The 22,575-nt window shown below is 39.3% G+C and overlaps 1 protein-coding gene across 1 annotated transcript in view; it reads right to left on the reverse strand.

Moving 5' to 3' along the window:
* The window catches only part of MAN1A2 (mannosidase alpha class 1A member 2), a 138,714-nt gene that overhangs the window by 113,213 nt on the left and 2,926 nt on the right, over positions 1-22,575 (reverse strand). The window contains exon 2 of the mRNA XM_017731655.1: positions 22,302-22,571. Coding sequence (XP_017587144.1) covers positions 22,302-22,571 — 270 coding nt within the window. The remainder of the gene's footprint in view (positions 1-22,301; positions 22,572-22,575) is intronic.

The raw sequence follows: 22,575 nt of genomic DNA on the forward strand, positions 1-22,575 counted from the left end.
AAGGAGAAAAACTCAGTTCCTAGAGATGCTCCCAGAGATAGTCCTAACAATGAAGATGAGGAAGACCCTTTGCTCCCAGGGAAGGAGAAGGGCCTCTGTTCTTAGAGATTAAATGCTCCCAGAGATGGGTGAAGAGAACTTTGTTCCTGAACAGCTCAACCTTAAAATCGTACCCCAAAAAACTTCAAGAGTGGACCCTCGAAAGCAGTTGTGGGAAAAGCTGCAAGTCGGGGGAAGGGACTCACGAGAGAAGGCGAGCAGAGAGACTCCTCTTCCCAAATGGACTGAACAAAGTTATTTGGAAGTGGGCGGCTGTCTCGTTGTGGTAATGTTTTCATAGCATGAGCAAGAGAGACTCCTCTTCCTAAATGGACTGAACAAGGTTATTATGGAAGTGGTAAACAGACTGAACATCTTAAGGGTTGTCTTTTTACATTGTCACTTGGAGAAGGGAGAAAGGTGGGGGGAAGGAGAAGAGTTCCGAAGGTGTGGTATGCTTTTTTTTTTCCCTTCTTTTAGGTCTGTTAATAAACTTCTTTATATTCTTTCAAGATTGGTGCCTGCTTTGCGTTTCTCCTAATTCTTATCTCACAGAAGGTAAACAGTAATGAGTACCTTGGACCAAACCACTACACTCCTTTACCGTTTCTATCTAATTGCTGTCCTTTGGCTTATAATTTAGATATGGCCCATGGAAACAGCTCTGGAATGAGGACAAGCAAAATCCTGAGGGAAATATATTTAGAGAGAATTTCAAAAACACAGATTGAATGGGCACTCAGAACTTGCAGAAGGGAATGCAGAGCTGAAGCACATCCCTTATGCATAGAAACCCTCTGCAAAACGAAAAGAAACTAAGTATTCCTAGGTATCTTTTATAGTATTTTGGAACATAGCCAGGACTTTCATGAATCTTCATATGCTAATAATTTATTAATAAAGAATGTTAACATAAAAGACAACTCATAAGATTTTTTTACAACCATAATAAAAAGAACAAAACATACCTTCCAATTAAGAACAAAACAGTACAGATTACACTATCAAATGTGGAACATGTATAGCCTTCGAAGGGAGAAGAAAAAAGAAAAGACATGCAGGTAAGGGATCATCCTTTGGGAATTATTTGCTTCCTATGTTATGAATATTTACATGAACAGAATTTGTAAAACTTATTTTGAGAGTCTGTCAAGTGGTATGACCATTAGCAAAGGCATTTGTTCCTCCCCTCTGCCTACAGCAGCCATGTAATCCCAAACACCAACTCAAAAAAGAAGGAAGGTGCCAAGCTCAGGAAGCACCATCACAGCTGGTACAGTCAGCTCAAGTTTTACTAGGGAAGAAAAGTAGTCATTTTCTACAAACACTCCTACACTTGTACTTACATGAGCAACCAGGCATTTGTCAACGCTAAGAAAGGTCACTAAATACTGTGTAAACATTTTAAGCTTACATGAAACATCTTTGTTTTGTAGTTACAGTATCAGCTGAAACAGATTTTCAGAAGAATCAGATCAACTACTTCAGGAAGAAAAATAATATTTTTTAAAGACTACAACGGCAATGAATGCAACTTTCACTAGTGGTGAACAAACAAAATTACACATTTTCAACTAGATATAAGCAAGCTCATTCAGTTTTTAGTATCTTTATGTCATTCTGGTACAAAACCATTTCATTAGAAAAGCAAGAGTTTCACAAAGTTCAACAATGTAGAGTTTTCAATCACTACAGCTCTGTCAAACATCTCATTTGTATCTCTTCTGCTTATACAGTGTAAAAGAGAATACAACTACATGTGCCTCAAGGCACTAACACAATCAAAAATAGGCATTATTTCAGATTTTTTGATGATTAAAGGAACTCAAGTTAACATCTGCAACTAATTACTTCTGTGCAGAATATTAAACCTCTGCAGAACAAGGTCTTAAATCTGACTGTCAAAGCACTTACAATGCTAATACAGAGGGAAAAAAAAAATCTTTTAGGAATCAGTATTATGCCTAAAAAAAGAACTCTAAAAGTCTACTAAAAGTTCAGGAAATTTAGGATCTGTTCCTGTTTCCTCAAGAAAACTGAATTAGGAGAATGGTGCTACCTTGCCCTGTGTAAAACTGTATTAAATAGCTTCCTGTCTCCTAGCACCATACTGACTGGAGCATCAGATCTTCCTTTCCAACTAGTACCCAAATGAGACAGACTTTCTCTTTTAAAAGTAATAAAGATGAAAGAACTTCACAAGAAATGGGAGTGAAAAACACATAGAGACTACAGGAATAAGAAACAGAAAAAGAAATCCAATACTGAACAAGAGAATTGGATAAAAAGTTAAAAATTTTCCATTTGGAAATGTAAGGTTTATTTTGATGTGGGATTCAATCCACCAAAAAACAGTAGGATTATTTTAGTTCAGGATTAATTTCAGAAGCCCATTACAATTAACAATGTCAAACCACAATATTTTCTACTATAAACCACTCTAAGTCACTGGAAACACTGCTATTATACAAATTTAAACACATATATAGCAATGTATTTACACTCTACTCACCACAGTCAAGTCTAAGACAGCATGGACCAACACCTTGGATATTCTAATATTTATTGATACAAAGAACAGTTTGATAAAGCCAGAATAATACATAACTGATCCTGTGACACTGAGGAAGTAACGAACTGAGTTCTCCTGCAAGACCAATGCATCATCTCTGCTTCTTATTAAAGAAGGAATTTTTATAAATATGCACATTTACATATAGGACAAGGCAGTCCCGCTGATGTTGATGGCACAGATCAGATACTGAAGCATATGCTCAAGCAGAGCTAAAAGGAACCAGAGTACTCCCACATACAGCATTAAGCTCTCAAATATTATTTCTAGTCTACTACTACTGCTCAAAAGTAAATTTCCAATAGGAAAAAACCCCAAGGACTTAACCCCATCAACACAAGGCCATGAAGGAAAATAAGAGTGGTACATTCTATGAATTGGCACGTATCACAAAAGTTGCTGCAAAGTCCGAAGCATTACTGCATTTTCCATATAACTCAAAGTTCATCTTTCACAGAGGTCACCATGCTACAGTCTTTACAAGCATTACTTATTTTTCTCTATTCTATACAAAACTTTTTGAATTTGTAAACTCAAGCTTTTCACAATGATAAACAAAGCTGCTTTGATAGAAGTTTTTCTGGGAAGAAGTTGCTAACTTAGCTACCCAATATTAAACAGAACCCTAAAATTAGTTAGACTTAGTTACTTTCAGATTAAACAAAATAGATTCAAACATCTAAAACCCAAGAATATCACTGGTTTCTCCTATACCTTAATTTTCATCCTTTCAAGAATGTGCAGACCCACAACTGCACGTGCAACTACTATACTACACAACATTTTAATGTTCTTTGGAGTGAGGAGTTTTTGATTTTTCAAAAATATAATTCTTAAAATATTTTTTTACCTAAAGAAAATGAATCATCATTTTATACAACACCCGCAACTGTTTCAGTGTATGCTCTACAGAAGCTTGCATTACATCTTCAGCACTACAGTACTGACTTGCTACTCCACTCTCTGTACCACCCACATTGCCTGACAGTTGTACCAAGACAGGATGCTGGGTTCAAAACCTCAGATCTGTACAGGAATTTTGGGAGGATATGGGGACAAACACAAGGACAAAGCGACAACAAAAGAACTGCAATCGTACACGTGCATTATACACAGTATCTTGCTCTCTCTTCATTTCTGATCTTCCTTGACCCCAGAATTACAAATCTCTTCTTCTGCACATGGTACTACCAGAAGGGAAAAAAAGTTCCGGGAGGCACAGCAGAAAATCTTCAGGAGTAATGGAAACGACCCAAATAATAGCCTCCAGAAACTGAAGTTCTGAGTAGGAGCTTTGGCCAGTTGAAAAAATTTCTTTTCCTTCTGCATATGCACATGTTAAAGCAAAGGAATTTTTAGCACATTTATTGATGTGTATATGCCCTTGAGAGCAACATTTGTTTGCCTAATAAGCTATGAAGAGTTTTCTAACATTTCGTCTGACATACAGAAACAGCAATATATGAGAATCTTTAAGCAAAAGAGAAACAGGATCTTGCCCGTTACCTTCATAAGTTTATAGCTTAAAAACTTTCCTTCAGCAGGTATCAAAAGCTTGCTGCAATCACTGTGTAAGAATACCACAGTGAAAGCTGCATTAATTCCTTGCAATGGGAAGTGCTTAATAGAAATGCTTTAAATGCTTAATAAAACAGGAGAGCCTCATTCTCCACATCTGGTAGGATAGATGCTTCTGTGACATTCTACACAGATATTATAAGCTTGTTCTAAAATGAAAGAACAAGAGGGGACATACTAGAAAAGAATTTGTCCCGAAAGCTCCACACTAAATATGTGATTCCAGGATGAACAAAAGTAGAAAGAAGAAAACTCCTAGTCTGCTCTTGTTTTGGATAAAAGACCAAGCAAACCATAACACAGACCAAGAAAACTTTTCAATCAACACAGTTAACAAGCAAATACCTCTATCGACCCAATTTTTTATTTTATTTTGTTAAGAACAGTTTATTTAGCTTCAAATAACAACCAGAAAAATTTAAACACTGTGAGCAGCAATATCTTACTGACCTTTAGAATATCAAGTCAGCCACCTTAAGAACAGAACTTGAGACAAGAGAAAATGGGCTGACAAAAGACATTTGTCATATAGAATTGTGTTTGGGGCTAAAGGTGTGGTTGTTAAGAAAATTAAGACGCAGCAATCACTAAAAATTATGACAATCATTTTAATATCCTCATGTTTCAAAATGGAAATGCTGGAGCTTTTCATCATTAAGAGAATCCACCATTTGAGCTAGTAGCAGGAGGCTGGCATCCTCTATCTAGGTAAACCACAGAGGAAGAGAAAATACCTTGACAGGGTTTCACACATATCAGCTTGCAGCAAAAAATATAAAAGAGACTCCAGTTACAGTTGCACATTATATTTAAGCTGATTAATACCTAGCTACTGACAAGTGAAAGGTCCCAACAGCAGTAGGGTAAGGATCTGCTGGAAACTGAGGACTACTGGATAAAAACCACAGTGAGATAAATGATAATTGGACAACCCAAACAACACCTAGAGCACCACGGCAATGCACAAGCCTTGGCAGATTAAGCTTTGGGAAGCTCTTCTCTAACAAACTCAGAGGGGACCCATCTGCAGACCAAACTTTCAGCTGGAAAAGTGATGACACCGCCTTCACTGTATGCCTGGGGTCAAGAAGTTCAGCTGTGTGGAATGGTAAGAAGATATCCCTGGGTAAGTAAGAGTTGCACACCATCAGCATGGATCCCCTCTGCTGATCACCAGCCAGATAAAGCACAGGAACACAGCTCCCCTGGCATTGTCACAGCCAGTCACCTATGGCTACAAAACCAGCACTTCTGTGGAAACAAGTCTACTGGCACGTAAGGATGCTTGTATGTTCATACATGCTGCTGATTTACTATGTTAAAGACTGACTGTGTATGACTAAAGCATTACTGGAATGATCAACTGTAACAGCTGAAATACTGGTTTACGGATGAAGGATATTATAACCCTATATTCCTTATATTGGTCACCATCTCTGTGCAAATCATTCTTTTTTCAGGGCTTTAGAGGCCCTGTAAAAGCAAGCTCACTTACTCCTTATGCTGGTACTCAGGAGACTGGGCAACAAGCCATTCAGCCAGTGGTGAGCTGAGCCAGCTGAAAAATTATGGATCATTTCAGGCCAAATCAGGTCTCCTAACTGGCTGACTGCCCAAACACTGATGTTGGGGCTAGAATATAGTCAAGATTAAGCATCTGGGGACACAGTAGAACAGGAAAGGAGCTTCAATTGCTTTAGACCTGCACGTTCAAGAGTGTTAAACTAAAGCCCAAGGTACAAGTAGAAAGTTTTCTGCACACAAATTCACACGGCCATTAACCACTACTATCCATGGCCATTCCCCACTCTCAGTTCTATCATCTATTCCATCACTCAGCCCTATGGTTTCCTCTTCTCTAGTTTATCCCACTGATACCACTTCTTCCATCAGCAAGAGTCACTCCCTACAATCCTAAATTTTATTTATGCCTTCCTATCAACTGCCTCCAAATATCTCCTCTTGCCACAGCCACTCTGACTAGTCTCTGGTATCTCATTCAGCCAATAACTCTTCTTACACTGGAGACAACAGTGATCTTTTTCTATTTAGGAAAAAAATGAAGGAAACCAAAAAGCACTATTTCAGAGTTATCCTACCCTCTTCTATTTTGCTCCAAGCGCAGTTTCCATCTCCAGCTTTCAAAGAAATAAACTGCTGCTCCTCACCACCATCAAGGTCCTCTGCTAGCACTGGCTCAATCTCCCCCCTCCCCTTCAGTTTCCAATTCCTACTCAGGTACTTCCTTCCCTTTTCCCACCCCCTATACTCGGAAAATGAGAACTATATTAACTGAAGCAATGTCCTCTTCCTGATGTCTGTGTTCCAAAGGGGTATCCCAGTAAATAAGATAGCTCCCTCCTTTTACACTCTAAGTCTTCTTGGTAGCCTGATCTCCAGCAGTAAGCACCAAAACTCTAACCAACAGAAGAAAAACAGCTGGGGAAAGTTAGCAATTTAAAGCAATCACCATGATATTAGTATGGTCTTACTCTAGAAGTTCTTAATTGTTCAAATACCAAGTAAACTGACAGCAAAAAAAAAAAACCCCACAAAGTGAGAAAGGCTGTTACAAAGTAAAAGTAGCAAGTGGTGCATAATGCAGACTCAGAGATGGCAAACTTTCAGGTAAGCAGATGGTACCAGGCTTCTCTGCAAGGGAAACCCTCTGGCAGGTCCTACAAAGCTCTAAGGAAGTGACTACCCTCACACAGATGTTCTGTCAATTCAAGCTACCACATTTCCATAATGCTATTTTAATCACCCAGCCAAAGCTGCCTTGCACACCCCAGAAGCAACACTGCTTTAAATATCTGATTGGAAGTTCACAAACATTGCTCAGATTTATCTTCCTCCTGCACCTATAATTGTTACCATATGTCTGTATGGTAAATTGACACCTGTCTATCAATGTGTTTAAAATCAGAATAGTACTCAACATGCACGGTGCCATAAGCCATGCACTGAAATGTTGTATGGCAGAGCTTGAAGAGAAAGAGGAGGGGGAATATCCTGGGATCTCCCATAGGGAAGGGAGACAAGCTCTTCATTAAGGGGAATCAACGGTATTAGGGGTGTGCAGTTCTGTCCAAACCCAGGTCTAAAGCAATTTCTCCTGACTTCTTCCTCTCGCCACCAGGACACCACTGTGCACAACCCTCCTGGTTCACACAGCATCAGTGCTACTCGATTCGCCTCACTGTGGCACAGCGGCAGCACTGGATTTGTCTGAAGCACACAGATCCTTGCAGCACAGGATTGGCAGAATCACTCCCTTCCTTCTACGTGGCAGCAGTTTAAAATGTAGTCCTGCTTTACAGAAACTGGATGACTTACAGGGCAACAACAGCAACAAAAAAAAATTCAGTTCGAACTCAGTGTCAGATTATCAATAGTTTCCAGAAGGTATTACATGACACATCATCAGAAAAACTCTTACAGGACAGGAGCTGCAAGCAACAGTCTGTTGTGAAACACTTGTCCTTGTCTCGGGGGGAAATATATACATACACACACATAACACAAATGCTGTGATTCAAAAGGTTTTCATATAAAATGACACAGACTGCAGTGTGGATGTACTTAATAGTAATACTGCATTAATTAAAACAGAAATACAAGTTCTTCTCCCATTCAGCACTGCTGGGACTAGTTAGAAAGAAAGAAAAACTTTATACCTCTCTACTTAGCAAATCAGCCAAAACAGTAACTAAAGATAGAGCAACAAAATACCTGGAAATCATGACATAAGGTCTAATCTGCACTGTTCCACAGAGCAAAACTCTATCTCATTACTCCCAAAGTTCTTTAATCTTGTCAGTAAAGCAGAGGATAAGAGAAAACTACGTGACAAATTATTTAGCCTTCCAGGTGCTTTTAATAAGTTTCTGCATGAAAATAATCCCCACTGCTAATAAAATATGCAATTTTGATTCAGGAGACAGATAACTGGATGTTGGTTTTTTCCTTTTCAAAAAGGCTGGAAAAGCAACACTAGATTAGGAACTCCCCATTCAAAAAAACCTAACTAACAATGCAAGGCTCACACTACTCAGCACATCTATGCATATGGAAAGCAGGTTTTTGCGTGTCAGATGAGAATACAGTCCTCAACACAAAATGACAGAAAAGTTGAGGGGAGAAAGGGATCTCTGGAGGTCATCTGATCCAACCCCACTGCTCAAACAGGGTCAACCTAGAGCTGGTTGCCCAGGATCATGTCCAGAGAGCTTCCAAATATCTTCCAAGAATATAGACATCATTGCCACAAATTATGCAGGAGTTTGCTCATTTGCTCCATTCCATGAGCAAGCTGCACAAAATATCAATTATAAGCTTCACTCTGCAAAAGACACCTTCCCAGCTGAAATGTCTTCCCAGCTGAGGAAACAACACCACTGACAGCCATCTCGGTTAGCAAAATCCAGGATGCAGTCTAAGGAATGACTGACCCATAAACAAGGTAAGGATGCCAGCATCGTGGCAGTAAACAGAATGCAAAATGGAAAAGTACAAGAGAATTAACTGTGATGCGTAAACTATTCTTAACACATAACAAATAATTCAGCCAAAGATGACTTGGCATTCTTCAGGAATTGCTGAGCAAATCTTTGTTCATGTATACCTGCAATCAAATTATTGTCAGGACACACAAAGTGAAACAAAATACAGCAAATGAGCAATGTTTCAGTAGTATGTACATTTAGAACTACCATGTGTGCTTTTCACAAGCCTATCATAATATTAACAGATTAAGCTAATGCAATGAAATGCTGATTTAAAGCTATCAGTGGTATTTCCAGTATCAGTAAAATACTGTAATACTAACATGTTTTACAAGCTACATATACAGGCTTTAGATGTATGCAGCAGCAGATGAGCTGGACACAAACTCATGTTTGACATGACCAAAACAGAAAACACACAGAAATACTGTAGCCCAAAACACGAATCTAAAACAATGAGAGAGCTGGGGGTATAAAACGTCTCAGCAATTTGATCTTTGAATTGTCTTCATCAATAGAATCTCAGGTTTTTCAGAGAGCTTTAGAAACCAGTACATAGTACACAGTATTATCTTCCTCTGTTCATTTGCTGAATAAAATAACATATGCATCCAGCATTTAGAGTCTCATTTCTTCGTTCTCCACCATATATGCACCATATACAACTCCCTGAATTCCCAACAACAAAATGCAGCTCGTGGCGAGTCATAGTCCCATGTTTGATTCCCTGAAGATTAAATTAAGATCTGTTTCATTACTTAAAATTATTATGGCAACATTCTTACCTCTTTCATGAAAAAGTGTTCATTTCACTAACAAATACATCCACACTATAACAGCATATAATTAAGAAAGAGATTACTCAAGCAGGATAACACTGTTGATTTGACTAATGAAAATTTTCGAACTGGAAAAAGACCTACAACCCTTTACTTCACTGGCATCAAAGTCATGTTTACTTTGAGCTCAGGTCTAATAGTTGCAAATATACTGGTCCCGAGTAAACAAGCACACAGTCCCAAGATCACCAAACCAAGAATTCAACTCTCTTACAACCCAAAAACCCAGTGTGAGCTTGGGCTGAGCTCCTCTAAAAATAAACTGGTACCTTTTAAGAGGATTCTCTCATAGCTATAAGCCACAAAGGGTAAGAAAAAAGAGTGTAATTGATGAGACATTAATTCAAGAGAAAAATACTACCTCAAAAAGGCATAAAAGCTGAGAAAAAAGTGGAACTGGAATTAGCTGACTCAGCAAGATCAAGAATCAACCCACTCTGAGATCAAAGGAGGCTGATACTTTCCTACCTTATACCTTCCAGGCCAGCAGGGAGTCCTTGAGCTTGGGTAAGCACATTAATCCAGAGTAAACTGCCTAACTGGCTAGGCTCTCTGCATGAGCCAGTAAATGATTGCTGTGAATCTCCTGCTTGAAGAACCTCTGTGCTTGGTAGAAGACGCCGAACACTCACCTACGGCAATTTTAAAGACAGACTCTATTTCTCAAAACTAATGGTGTGGCAAAAGGTCATATCCTTGCAGCCCAACCCACATAATATTCTATGGAAGACAATATTAGCTGGAAGCTCTTTCCACCCCTAAAGTAAAGATGCTGCAAAATCAAGCACTCAGCCTAGGAAATGGAAGTTTTATTCCCTCCTCTATAAATATTATGTCACCATCAGTCATTACCACTTTGTATTCCAGAAAAAAGGTATGGGGAAAAATAAATAACACAAAACATGGTATTTAAGATGGCTGTCAAAGCCTAATGTGGCTTCCTTTCTTGAGGATTTCTTTAGTTTTATGGAGGCTTTTACTCATTCTTTCTTCTCAGAATTAAAGTTCAGTCATTATTAACAGGTTAAAATAAGAGGCAGTATTGCCCATCCATCACCACAACACGTTTCAGGGCCACACCTGCCTTTGTAGGAAAAAGGCTGGGCCAAAGGCTGTGCTGTGAAAAACAGCATGGTATAAAGGAATATAAGAAAAATTTCTGGGTTACACTTCAATCCAGCTCCTCCCATGCTTTCCTCCCTTCCCAGCTTTTCCATCTCTACAGAGCATAGAAGATGATGCTGCTGTTTTAGAAGTCCTGGACTAGAGAGCCATTGGATGGCCCTTGCCACTTTCACTGCCCTGTTGTATTTCAACTGTTGAGCACTGAACTGAAAACAGTAGGGTCAAATTGCTAAAAATAAGTGAACAATTCTATAAAAAGGAAAGGTAGAGTAGAAACTGAAAATTAAATACAAAACCAAAAACCATCTGCCACAAATGCGTTTGAACAGTTTGATGTAAATACAAGAGTTTCTAAATCTCAAAAGGCATTCTATTTTAAGCATTACTAAATACACTTTAAAGCTGGAAAGAGCAAGGTTATGGCTGATGGAATTTAAGGCAATTTTTCAAGACAGCTTGGAAGAACTCTACTTACAGTCTGTACAGGCTCCAGAATTTTTTCTTCTTAAAAGAATTCAGATATAGAAAAATGAATTTGCTAAGTACCATATTTAAGGAATACCTAAAATTTTTTATGCTTCCATGTATTTTCTATTTAGTAAAACACTAGACAGTATTACACAGCTTGCTTTTTTTCTAAAAATTCTACACTATGAATCCATGAAGGTTCAAAACAAATTTGCTAGAAGTAATTACAACTGACTCTAAAGTTACACACACTACTTCGGAGTTTGGGTTAGTTGCTAGTTGGTTACTTGCTACTGTATGAAAGGAAGCTCCATAGATGTTTCCTTGGATTTTTTTTTTTCTTTTAAACTCAAAAGGCACATTAAATTTCCCAGGATCACCACCACCACCAAATTCTAGAGATTGAAAAATTTTTACCAAAATTAAGTATCTTAATGGACTAAACCACAATCTTGTGATGGGTATTGATCAGGTGGCTTGTGTCAGTACGTGAACCTCCCAGCCCAAGTAAGGGTGGCATTTTCTTTGCACTGCCTCAAGTTTCTCCTGCAAGTGTGTTCCTGCAGGTTACATTACCACTTGAAATGTCACATATTTCATTGAGCATAATGGTTCAGGCATCGTGCCAAATTGACACGAATATGTCAAGCCTCATTTTTCTTTCTAACAGCAGTAGATGAGATGATCTAGTCCCACTGTAGTGTGATGGCCAGATGCTATTCTGAGAAAATTACATCTAAAGAGGGGAGACGGGGTGTCAAGCAAACGACAATGCTTAACTGCAATAGCAAATTCATCTGAATAAAATTAGTGCTCAAGTGATTTATGGAAATCAAAACAAACATATCAAAAGGCTACAGATGTATAAAACCCAGACCAAACCAAGGACCTGGGGCCCACATGCAGTGCTTATAACACAATCACAAAAATTCCATTGTTTCACCACACACACAAGAACTAAGTCACCATTAGGCATTTGGTTTTGTGAGTCAATAAACTGCTCCCATTGCCTACTCTGGCCAGCAAGCAGCTGCCAAGTACTGCAATGCCAACATGGGGCAAAGTAAAAGCCAGTCAGAAAGAACAACAAAAAAACACTGGTGGAAAAGAACTCGGCATCTTTTTCACATTAAGGAATACCAAGAATGATGGAGTGATGGCAGGGTTTCTTGTTTGGTTTTGAGTAGGGATTTGAATGGATTTTGGTCTTGTTTTCACAAAAGAGCTTCCTTTGGTTAACAATACAACTTTGCATTCTTTCCAATCACCATGTTCACCAATATCACTTCAAGAAAATGATGAACCAAGTTTATACGGAAGTTATTCATAAAAACTGCCAGTAAAATATCAGTCATCTCCTTAGCCATTGGCTTTGAAGTTCCACATTCAAGTACTTAAATGATGGCAGTGACAACTGATTATCAACCTCACGGGGCAGTTTATAGATATCACATACACAGATACCTTGGTATCCTTCCATAGGTATCAGACCCTCAGAAGGACAAAGCTCCCAGACACAATGTAAAACTACAAAAATTCTTAGTTATCAGCGTGACAGCTACTGAAGAGCATTTAAGTTCCCTTCGAGCATCTACAATGTGAAAAAGTAACTCATTTCACATAAAAATGGGTGTAACAGTGAAACTCTTTGCACTTTTCACTGCATGGATCTGGACCAATTTAACAAGTATAACAACTAGCAGATCCAGCTTGACTGTTTTTAAGTATCTAAATCAGAACAGCTCAGAGTAACAACCAGTTTAAATAATTTTGTGCAAGACAGTGACAAAACTGAAGTTAAAATTTGTTTAATTGCTTGCATTATTGCACATTTGTTATGTTTTTTTCTATTTATTAGAAAATGGCTGTATCACAGACACATTAACATTTTGTCATGGATCCCACTGTCTGTAGAAGGTGGAATTATTCACAAATTAGAAATATGAAATTCCAAGATACCCCTTGTAACTCGATGATGCAAAGAGCCTCTTACACCTCTGCAATATTTTCTTCCCCAGAACTCCGTGCATTGCAATTCAGAATTCACTACATGTGTCACTTAATAACTTGGAGAACACTTTCCACTCAAATAGAAGCCAGCGACAACAGAACAGATGCCTTTAGGAAACTAAGGATGTGTGATTACAGTACTGAAAAAACAGACACATGCTTGCATCATCTGCAATTATTAAGTTTAGAATTAAATAGTCATCAGTGTTTCCAAGATAAAACTGATTAAGAGATTTAAAAGGTCATTAGAAACATGGTTCTGATTCAAACTAGTTCACGCTATCCTTTTTTCAAGACAAAATACTTTCTTTCTGTGAGAAAGAAAAAAGGAGGGGGGAAAAATATTTTATCTTAACCAGGAAAATAACTTCCCTCTTCTCTCAGCATCTTTCCCACTACTGCCATCTCAAACAAGCCAAAAGTGTGGCAGGTCTTTTTTCAAGTTTTGTGTTTAAAGCATACAGCAAATTTTATTTCATAAAAGTGGTGAAAACAAACAGGAAGTTTGTGGTCCAGAAAGTCAGCTCTAGATTATGATTTTCTAAATATACTGCAGAAAGGATGCAAGTATTCTGGAGCAAAAGCAGATCCTCTAACTTGCACTGGGAAAACAGCAAACAGCACTCAAAATGCAATACATTTATAAAGATAGCAACATACCCAAAAAAATCTGCTGAGGAAACAGCACATGGCTGTAAGCTATTCTTACCAGCCAACAAACCTAAACCAGGAATAGAATCCAGTATATTCACCACAAGTTTGTTTATCCAGCAGGATAGTCAAAGCAAGGAGATGTGATTTTCCCATTCCCACTGCAGGGTTTAAGGAATATACCACTCCCACAGATGATGGTTTTCTCACCCTTTGTAAGTACATTCAGGTTGATCCAATAAAAAGTAAATTGGATTAGTTTGATTTACCACTGATGGTCACCTGCTCGTAAGTGGCCTGATGATACACTTCAGCCTTAAAACATGTCAGCAGGTCACAGAGAGATATGATAACAAATTAATGAGAAACCACTTATGCAGCTTCTCTGTGCAAGCTTCAGATGCCTGGCTGGCCTGCAAACAGTGCTAAAACTCAGATGAGATGAATGTCATCTGGCAAAAGACTTCCAGCTGGCTACTAGCATACAGAAAAAGCTGGAGCACCTCTTTATGAAGACAGGCTGAGAAAGCTGGGGTTGACTCAGCCTGGAGAGAACTCCATGGAGACCTTCTAGGAGCCTTCCAGTACCAAAAAACGTCCTACGAAAAAAGCTGGAGGGACTTTTTACAAGGGCATGTAGTGATTAGAATAAGGGAAAATGACCTTAAACTGAAAAAGGTTTAGATTAGATGTTAGGAAGAAATTTTTTACCGTGAGGGTAATGAGGCACTGGAACAAGTTGTCCAGGGAAACTTTGGATGTCCCATCCCTGGAAGTGTTCAGGGCCAGGCTGTGTGGGGCTTTGAGCAACCTGGTTTAGTGGAAGGTGTCCCTGCTTTTGGCAGGTGGGTTAGTAATTGATGTTCTTTCAGGTACCTTCCAACCCAAACCATTCTAGGATTCTGTGAAAATTGACATTTCTGCATGCTGGTGTTAACAGACACAAAGTAATCTCATTGAGGAGCTCTTAAAGCTTTATATAGCAAGAAAATACTTTCGTCACATGCACTCCCTTAAAACTGTAATTTTGCTCATGCCATACTGATCAGATTACATAATGTTAAGCCAAGTGAAAACCTCAAACTTGCTCTCTCAAATAGAATCACAGAAAATAGCTAGCTGTCTACTGTAAGCTGCAATGGCAGTGCTACTGCAAGGAGCTGGGGAAGCACAAAATCCTCTGGTGGGTTAAGAGGTAACTAACAAGTAACAGAGCACGTAAAACATTAACTAAACTGATGCTGAATACAACATACAAGGTAATCCAGTTCATAGGTGTGCATGATAAGAATATTTAAAAGAACAAAGGCAGCAAGACAGAATGACAAATATGATTCAATGTTTGGGCAAATAAATCCTCTGAGAAGCAGAATTAACACACCCCTGTATTTCAAACATCAATGGCCTTTAGCTTTCTGTCCCAATGTTGTCTACCACCTCAGTAAACACACCCCATTGCTACTGCTATCCCACAAAAGCCAGGTCCTCCCTGCCACAGCATTCATTTCCAACCACCCTTCTCTATCAGTGGAGAACAGAGGACACGTGTTGTGGCTGGTTCAAAATTACACTTGTGCAGACTGACTAGCAGCAGAACAAGTATCACAAACTACTCTTGGGGTCTGTGATCCTTCCTTCAGCACTGTTTCCAATTAAGGTCTTTCCCTCAGCACCAGGATACACACAAGATACAGAAATGTACTTATTTTAACAGGTCACCCTTTGCTACTGATCGATCAGGGAAAAAGAGGGAGTAGAGAACAGCGAAGGATCAGTGAGAGCTACAATGTGTCCATAGCATGTTCAGATAAACTTTGCTTGCTTCGGTGACAAGGCCAAAAAGACCTTTAAAAAGCAGTCTCTAGGTAACAAAAGAATATTACTGCTTACTTATTAACCTATCTTCTCAACTTTTTTGTTTGTTTGTTTTAGAAACTCCAGTGTATCTGGTTAGGTACTCAAAAAAACAAAAATGGCAGGAATGGAAGTTACCAGGGACAGCTATCTCCCTTACTATTTATCATTTAGTATCTGTAGATCTCAAAAATAATACAGAATTTCCACATCCTTGAGTGAATGGATGAAGTTACATAATTTGCTCTATACAGGGCACTACATCAGACAACATAAAGACACAAGGAATCAAAAGCCTACAAATTTTATGAGCAAACATATGACAAGAACTTAGTCACAAAAACCTTTCCCAATCTTCCGCTCCATGTATTCACTCTAAATAAACCAGTTACAGTCATACAGGACATTTGGAGCCTTCAGACTTTTTATTTCAAGGTTTGAGGCAGCAGGAAAAAGCATTTGTTTTTTCCCTTTCTTGCCCCTTACTGGCCTGTTGGCCACCCCTCTCACCACAGTTTACTTGCACGAGAACTCTAAATTTCAGTAAAAAAGTGATAATCTAGTTACTGAATTAAGACAGATCATAGCACTCACTCGAGCCTGCATCTGAAAATGAAGGGAAAAGAACAAATCCCACAAGCTATACCCAAACACACGTCTCCAAGTTCCTACTCTGTTAGCCTGAATAACTACTGTGAGAAACAGCTGCCCACCCACGAGACCAGACTTTTCTCAATATCGAGAACTGCAAAAATTAAAAGTGAAGGATGGTGGAATAAAGTCACTGACCACGTTTTGAATTTTACGGGCTTCTTAGGGATGGACATAAGAAGAAAGGCATTACAAAATTCCTCCTCTTTGCCCATATTCAGTCTCAGTTCAATCGTTATGAAAACATGTACACATACCACACATGTATGTAAAACCAATTACAAGTTTGCTAATATTTGTTGTAAGGAAGAAAAAACCCATAACTCAGAACAAACTGAGTAGGATTGAGATGTTTGTATTTACTACATGAAACTGAAAGGATCAGAAGATGGGGGAACTCTTGTAGTGCAGTATGCCCACAACTAGCCATACTGCTTACTATTGCCTACACTGCTACCATCATCAAGCAACCCACATTTATGCTAAAGTTCTTTCGAGATTTTAATCTACAAAACTCCAAATGAACCAAATTGCTACTGCCTCCCACCCACTAGCTGGCCTAAATCCAGCCAGGCTTTCTGCAGTTTTCCCACGCCTGATTGTTTTCCAGCATGTAGACGAAGTGTAGATCATGCAGAAAACCAACAAGTTAAAGCTTTTTTTTTTTTTTAACTGGAAAGGGTAAGAACTGGAAAACACCAGCACTCAACTCCTCTCTTTCATAATACAGGAAATACTTTGACGAACTGGAGTACAGCAAGAGAACATGAAGAAAGCAGCACTCTACATATGATGTAGGCTGTTCAGCAGATGGGGGGGGGGGAGGAGGGAGGACATCTAAACAGATGGTCTAAAATTTGCATTTTGTATTTCAAAATTGAAAGCACTTCTCAGCCTACAACATAAAGTGCTAATTTCAGCAGAACCTTAGAAATAATCCAAGAGGGCACCTCTCCCACTGTCCAGAGCAACTTCAGGAAAAATCACAATTAAGTTTAAGGTTATAATGTGGGACATCAAACTCCCATAATTCTTCAAGTACTAGCATCATCTCTCAAGTCTCTTCTCAACAGGGGCTCCAGAGAAAAGAATAACATGTGGCTACTAAAAACTCCAGCTGAGAAAAGTCTTTATTTAAAGAGGGTCAGTGCTCTTGCAAAAGCTTCAGCAGCTGAAGACTGACACCAGGCATTTACCTCAACTTTGCACTGAACATACAAGATGTTTCTGAACTCTGACTTGGAATGCACTATCCTGCCCTCTTCGGCTCCAGAGGCATCACCATGAGGACCTGCATTTCCTGCATGTTGCACCCAGAAAATTCTTGCTTCTAGATCGAGCATCTCAGCTTAACATCAGCGCCCACATTCCAGAGAGACTGTGGGGAGTCTGCTCTGAAGACAGGCTCGATCTCATGCACTGAAAAACTGAATGGAGTAGGAGTTGGGGCGCAGACACTAGAGTGGCTCCTGATTTTTAAGGGGAAAAAACAGGTTGCCTGAATCACAATAGCAAATACTCTTAATTACATTAATGAAGTGTGTCTCAAGTAAAGTTGGAAAGGAAGAGCAAAGAGTCTTATGCACTTTTATACTTGATGGCATGGCAGAGGATGACAGAAGACATTGACCCCACTGAGTAATAGAAGCTAAATTATCTCCTCTGCCCACTTTTACTATGGCTAATTAAGTCATATAGATGAGAGAAGATAAAGGGATTCAAAAGAAGCATATTAAGCTTTTCATTTTTTTTTTAAAGTAGAAATTAGAAGAAGAAATTAAGGCCAAAAGCATCTCAGAATAATTTTTGTTACTTTCACTCCCTAAGAGTAGAGGCAGCAGCTGCTACAACCACATACTGAGCAACAGAAGAGCACTTTCAGACTATTGCCATACAGCTGCTGACCCACAGCTCGTCATATCAGACTGCAGAGCTTCCATCTTTGCATAATACAGCAGTCAATATTCCCCAGCTTCCCAGAAACAAAAAGTCAAAAGCATGATTTAAACTGATCTATACCCACTGCCCCACAGAGGCCAAGGCCATTGAGGTGGTCACTTGTATTAGCAGCAGCTGCTGTCAACCTGATGACTTGAGGGTTGGTGGGTTTGCTTTTTTAAACCACAAATTTTGACTTGAAGGCACACATAGGAATTCAGCAGCTGAAGAGACATCTTCACAAGTTCTGAAGGACTGAACTGTTGGCCCAACAGCAGTTACAAAGTAGCTCTGAGCTCATAAAATTACATTATTCATTGCCTCTAGGATTAATGTACTTTCGCCACAGAAATGGCCTTAGCTTTTGTCAAGTAATACAAAGAGCAGCTGCTTTGACACATCATTAAAGAAACAAGTCTTCTCGATTTTCATATTGCAGCTAATCTTATTTTTAAAAAATCTGAGAAATCAAGGAGATTACAGGGCATTTGCATTCTCACTCATTTACATTAGATGCAAAGAAGCTGTAAGAATGTTTTGGTTTACTTCCAGAGCTATCTTTTAGATCTGGTACTGAAGAATGAAATACCATACACTTGAAAAGTAACTGGTTAGTAAGAAACACCTTAAGTATCTTTGTGTGGCAAGAGATGCAGAAGTTTGGGAAAAATTACAGTTATCTAAAATCATGTAACAAATTTTGGATGCTACACAAGTTCGTTTGGCAAGATGTGTCTTCAAAACCATGCAGCTCTCATTCCAGAATCTCTGCAATAGCCTATTTGAAATGGAAAGAAATTCATCTTCAGGAAATTAAATTGATTTTTTAAAAGTGTATGTATGCACATATCTTCCTAAGTCCTGGACTAATCTTTTCCACTCTCCCTCCTCTCAAAGGCAAAAATTAGTGGTACACCTTCCCAACATTATTCACTCATTCCTCACACACTACCCTGCAGGAAGAGCTTACAGATCAAATGAACAGCTGGAAGTGAGTATTACCTTGTAATACAGCCCGTCCATTTCCCAAACATAAACTGCAGTTTTACCCCAGATTTTAACCATCTTCTTAGAAAAAATGTATTTTTCTCTAGAGATAGGCAAGAACACTGTAACTCTTGAATAAATATTTAAGAACATCAAGAAGGGAGTAGGGCTTCCCCCCCACCCTTTTTTTCTGCTTGGAAGGGGAAAACAAAAGAGGGACAGGAGCAGCAAAGAAAACAATTTAATGGAAGATGTAAAGTTAATGTCAGCAAGGGGTAACCACTGTAACAATAAAAATAAAAGCACTCAAGAATGTCAAGGGTGCCCAGGGGAAGAGGTGGGAAAGCAATGCAAGGAATACAGAGAAGTCCAGTGGGAACCATTGTTTGCACACCCAACACTAAAGCATGATCGTGAAATGATTTTCTACCTACATCACTGCTGCATTTTTCTAGAAGACAGAAATAAAAATATTTTCCAGCAGCCTACAAAACTAAAAATTTGAGCGGGGCAAAATGAGCATTAAAATATTATATACTAAGGGAGCAGTATAATGTGATGTGTGTTTTATCATTTGATAGGCATCAATACCACCATCCACAGAAGAAACACTTTCTTTTTTTAGTGACTAAATCAAAACACCCATCATTTCACAATCAAGTGTATACTTCATATGCATGACCTTTGAGCCAATTAGTTCTGAAGCCCCTCAGTTTCTGGAAATACAGTTTGCCAATCCATCCTCACACTTCACATTTTAGACTGCATCCTCCTTCATATTAGGATTACGTTAATTTCTCTTGACCTTTGGTACCATAACTCCTCTGCCTCGCCCAACAAACCAACAGTCATAAAGTACCTGATGCTTGACTTTGCCCCTTGATAGTAAGCAGAACAAATTTTTCCACCCCAAAGTGTGACAACAAGTAATCTAGAGCTCACCACTGAAGGTCCTACACTTACTCAAAATATCATCTGTCAACGTCCAGGCAATCCAGGAGCAAGAACTTGGCAACAAAAATGGCAGTTTTCCATTATGGTAAACAACCACATCAGCTCCAAGCTGATGGCAAATAGCCCGTTGATAAAACTATGTGGTAACCAGCCAAAGCAGTTGCTTCAAAATTAAAGCACAAAAGCACATAACCTTGCTTCACAATGCATATTCTGACATTCACACAAGGGTCTTACAAGCAGGTTAAGCAGGCAGGCTTTTTAAGTAGTTAAGATACGCCTGGTTTGCAAAGCTAAAACAACAGGAATAATAACTATTCTTGCTCAAATAACAACTAAAAAAATGAACGTGACAGGGAAATTTTGGATGGAGGGGAGGTGAGAGGAACACACGTTCATAGCAGTACAGGAACCATAGGACAGTTAACTGACGTCAGGATAACCACTTTTTTTAAGAACAGATCCCAAACAACCAAAATGCATTTAGCTCTGACAGTTGTAAGCTACTGCTTATCTACACATGACAGACAAAAAAGTATGTACCTCATTCCTAAAGCTGTGGCCTCAGTAACTAAAAGAGGAAGCCTGGAAAGGATTCATATGAACTATCACTATCAACAGACTCCTTTTTTCTACAGCCCATCTACTGGGCAACACAAGGTACAACAGCCACAGCTGGAGTTTTGAACATTTCTGAACTCTCCTTTTTGTTTCATCTGTCCTATATTTTAGAAACTGATTTTGACTGCATGTGCCACAGGGACTGGGGAAGCTAAGAAATAAGATCACACATACAAAAAATTAAACTCACACAGTGAAAGACAAGAACTTCAAAGGCGTATTAGAGACTGTCTAAACCTATGTTTACTGCAGCGTTTAACCACACCAGCAATTAACATCATAGACAAAATAAGTCCTTGTTAAATATTAAGTACCCGTGCCCTTTCAGATAGGGAGAAAGGGCTCATGTTAAGTGCCCCAAGACATCCAACAGCAAAGATGCCTTAAGGAAAAATACCATAGTATTCACGTATTCTTTATAACTCATAACAGATTAATAAAGAGAAGTAAATTAAACCCTCTCCTTTTAATCTCATACAAATAACCTTTAAATTATTCTTATGCCAATGAGATATATTTTAAGCTGTTTTTAAAGGAACACTATCAGCATAAGTAACCTTCCTTTAAAATTCCCTGTATTACTAATTTGAGTATGGAAAAGCAGGCATTTTATCACCCATCATCATATTTTAACATATATTTGACAGTGACAAGAGATCTGTCAGCCTCACTAAAATCCAGGCAGCAGGGTAGAATTTAGGCAACTGAAGTATGTTAGAAGCAAATATATTGTATAGTCATCATTTAAGGTTTTTTACCTTCGTTTTGAATGCTTAACTTCACATGATCCAGTCCCGAACATTTAGAGGCTTGCACCACACAAAGCTTTAGGTGGCCCCAAAAAGCTGTTGATACAGCATATCCACCCCTGATACTCTTATTTTATCTGTAATTTCTTTACGCTGGCAAATACAATTAAGGAAACTCAGCCACCGGCACCTTCAATCGTCTGGATTAACACTAGAGCAAGTGATTTTAAGGGCCAGAAAAAGGCAATTGTGCCACCTGCACTAGTTCTGTGTCCTGCACATCACAGGCTGACAGCCTCTGGATCACAGCATTAAGTCTCTTGCAGATCAAAGTTCTTGTGCACTATTCAGCAACAAGCAGCTGTTTTGAGTAAGTACATAATAGCTATGAAAGAGATGCAGCAGTTTTTCAGTCACTTATACTGTCTCCACAAATGCCATAACTTAACCCCCTTCTTTCCATGGCTGATGCATGGAATTGGCTAGGGTGAGAAAATAAATCAGTCACCGGAGGACACCTCATATTTGCCCTCCAAGCTCTCGCTCGCCAGAAGGCTAAATTCGCACTGGGAAAGGACACATGGAGCCACAGCTACATATGGCAGCTGGAGGACGCAAGGCTAGCGCTCAGAAGTTGATACACGTTGGGAAGACACGAGGATGTCGCTGAGAGGAGGGACAGCAGTACGGGAAAGGACCTATTTTAAGGGATCTCCCTGTCACCCAGTCCCGCTCCCTTCCCGGCGAGCGAGGCACCCACCTGTGCCGGTGCTCGTCGTGCCCTTGCCCGTGGATAAGGAAGCCGCCGAGGTTCTTGCCCCCTTTGCTGGTGTCCACGTGGGGAATGAGCACATCCTCCAAGCCCAGGTCAAAGCGCTTGTGCTTCGAGGAGTCGGGGAGGAAGAAGAACGCCCCGAAGCACAGGGTGATGAAGGCACTAAGAATAAGGAGCAGGATAAATTTTTCGGAGAGTCTCAAGGTAGCCCTGTGGTGCGGGAAGGCGGAGGCCCCCAGGTTCAGCGGGGGCAGCCTCC

Source organism: Corvus brachyrhynchos, unplaced genomic scaffold, assembly GCF_000691975.1.
Source record: "Corvus brachyrhynchos isolate BGI_N302 unplaced genomic scaffold, ASM69197v1 scaffold3, whole genome shotgun sequence".
NCBI classification, from domain to species: Eukaryota; Metazoa; Chordata; class Aves; order Passeriformes; family Corvidae; genus Corvus; species Corvus brachyrhynchos.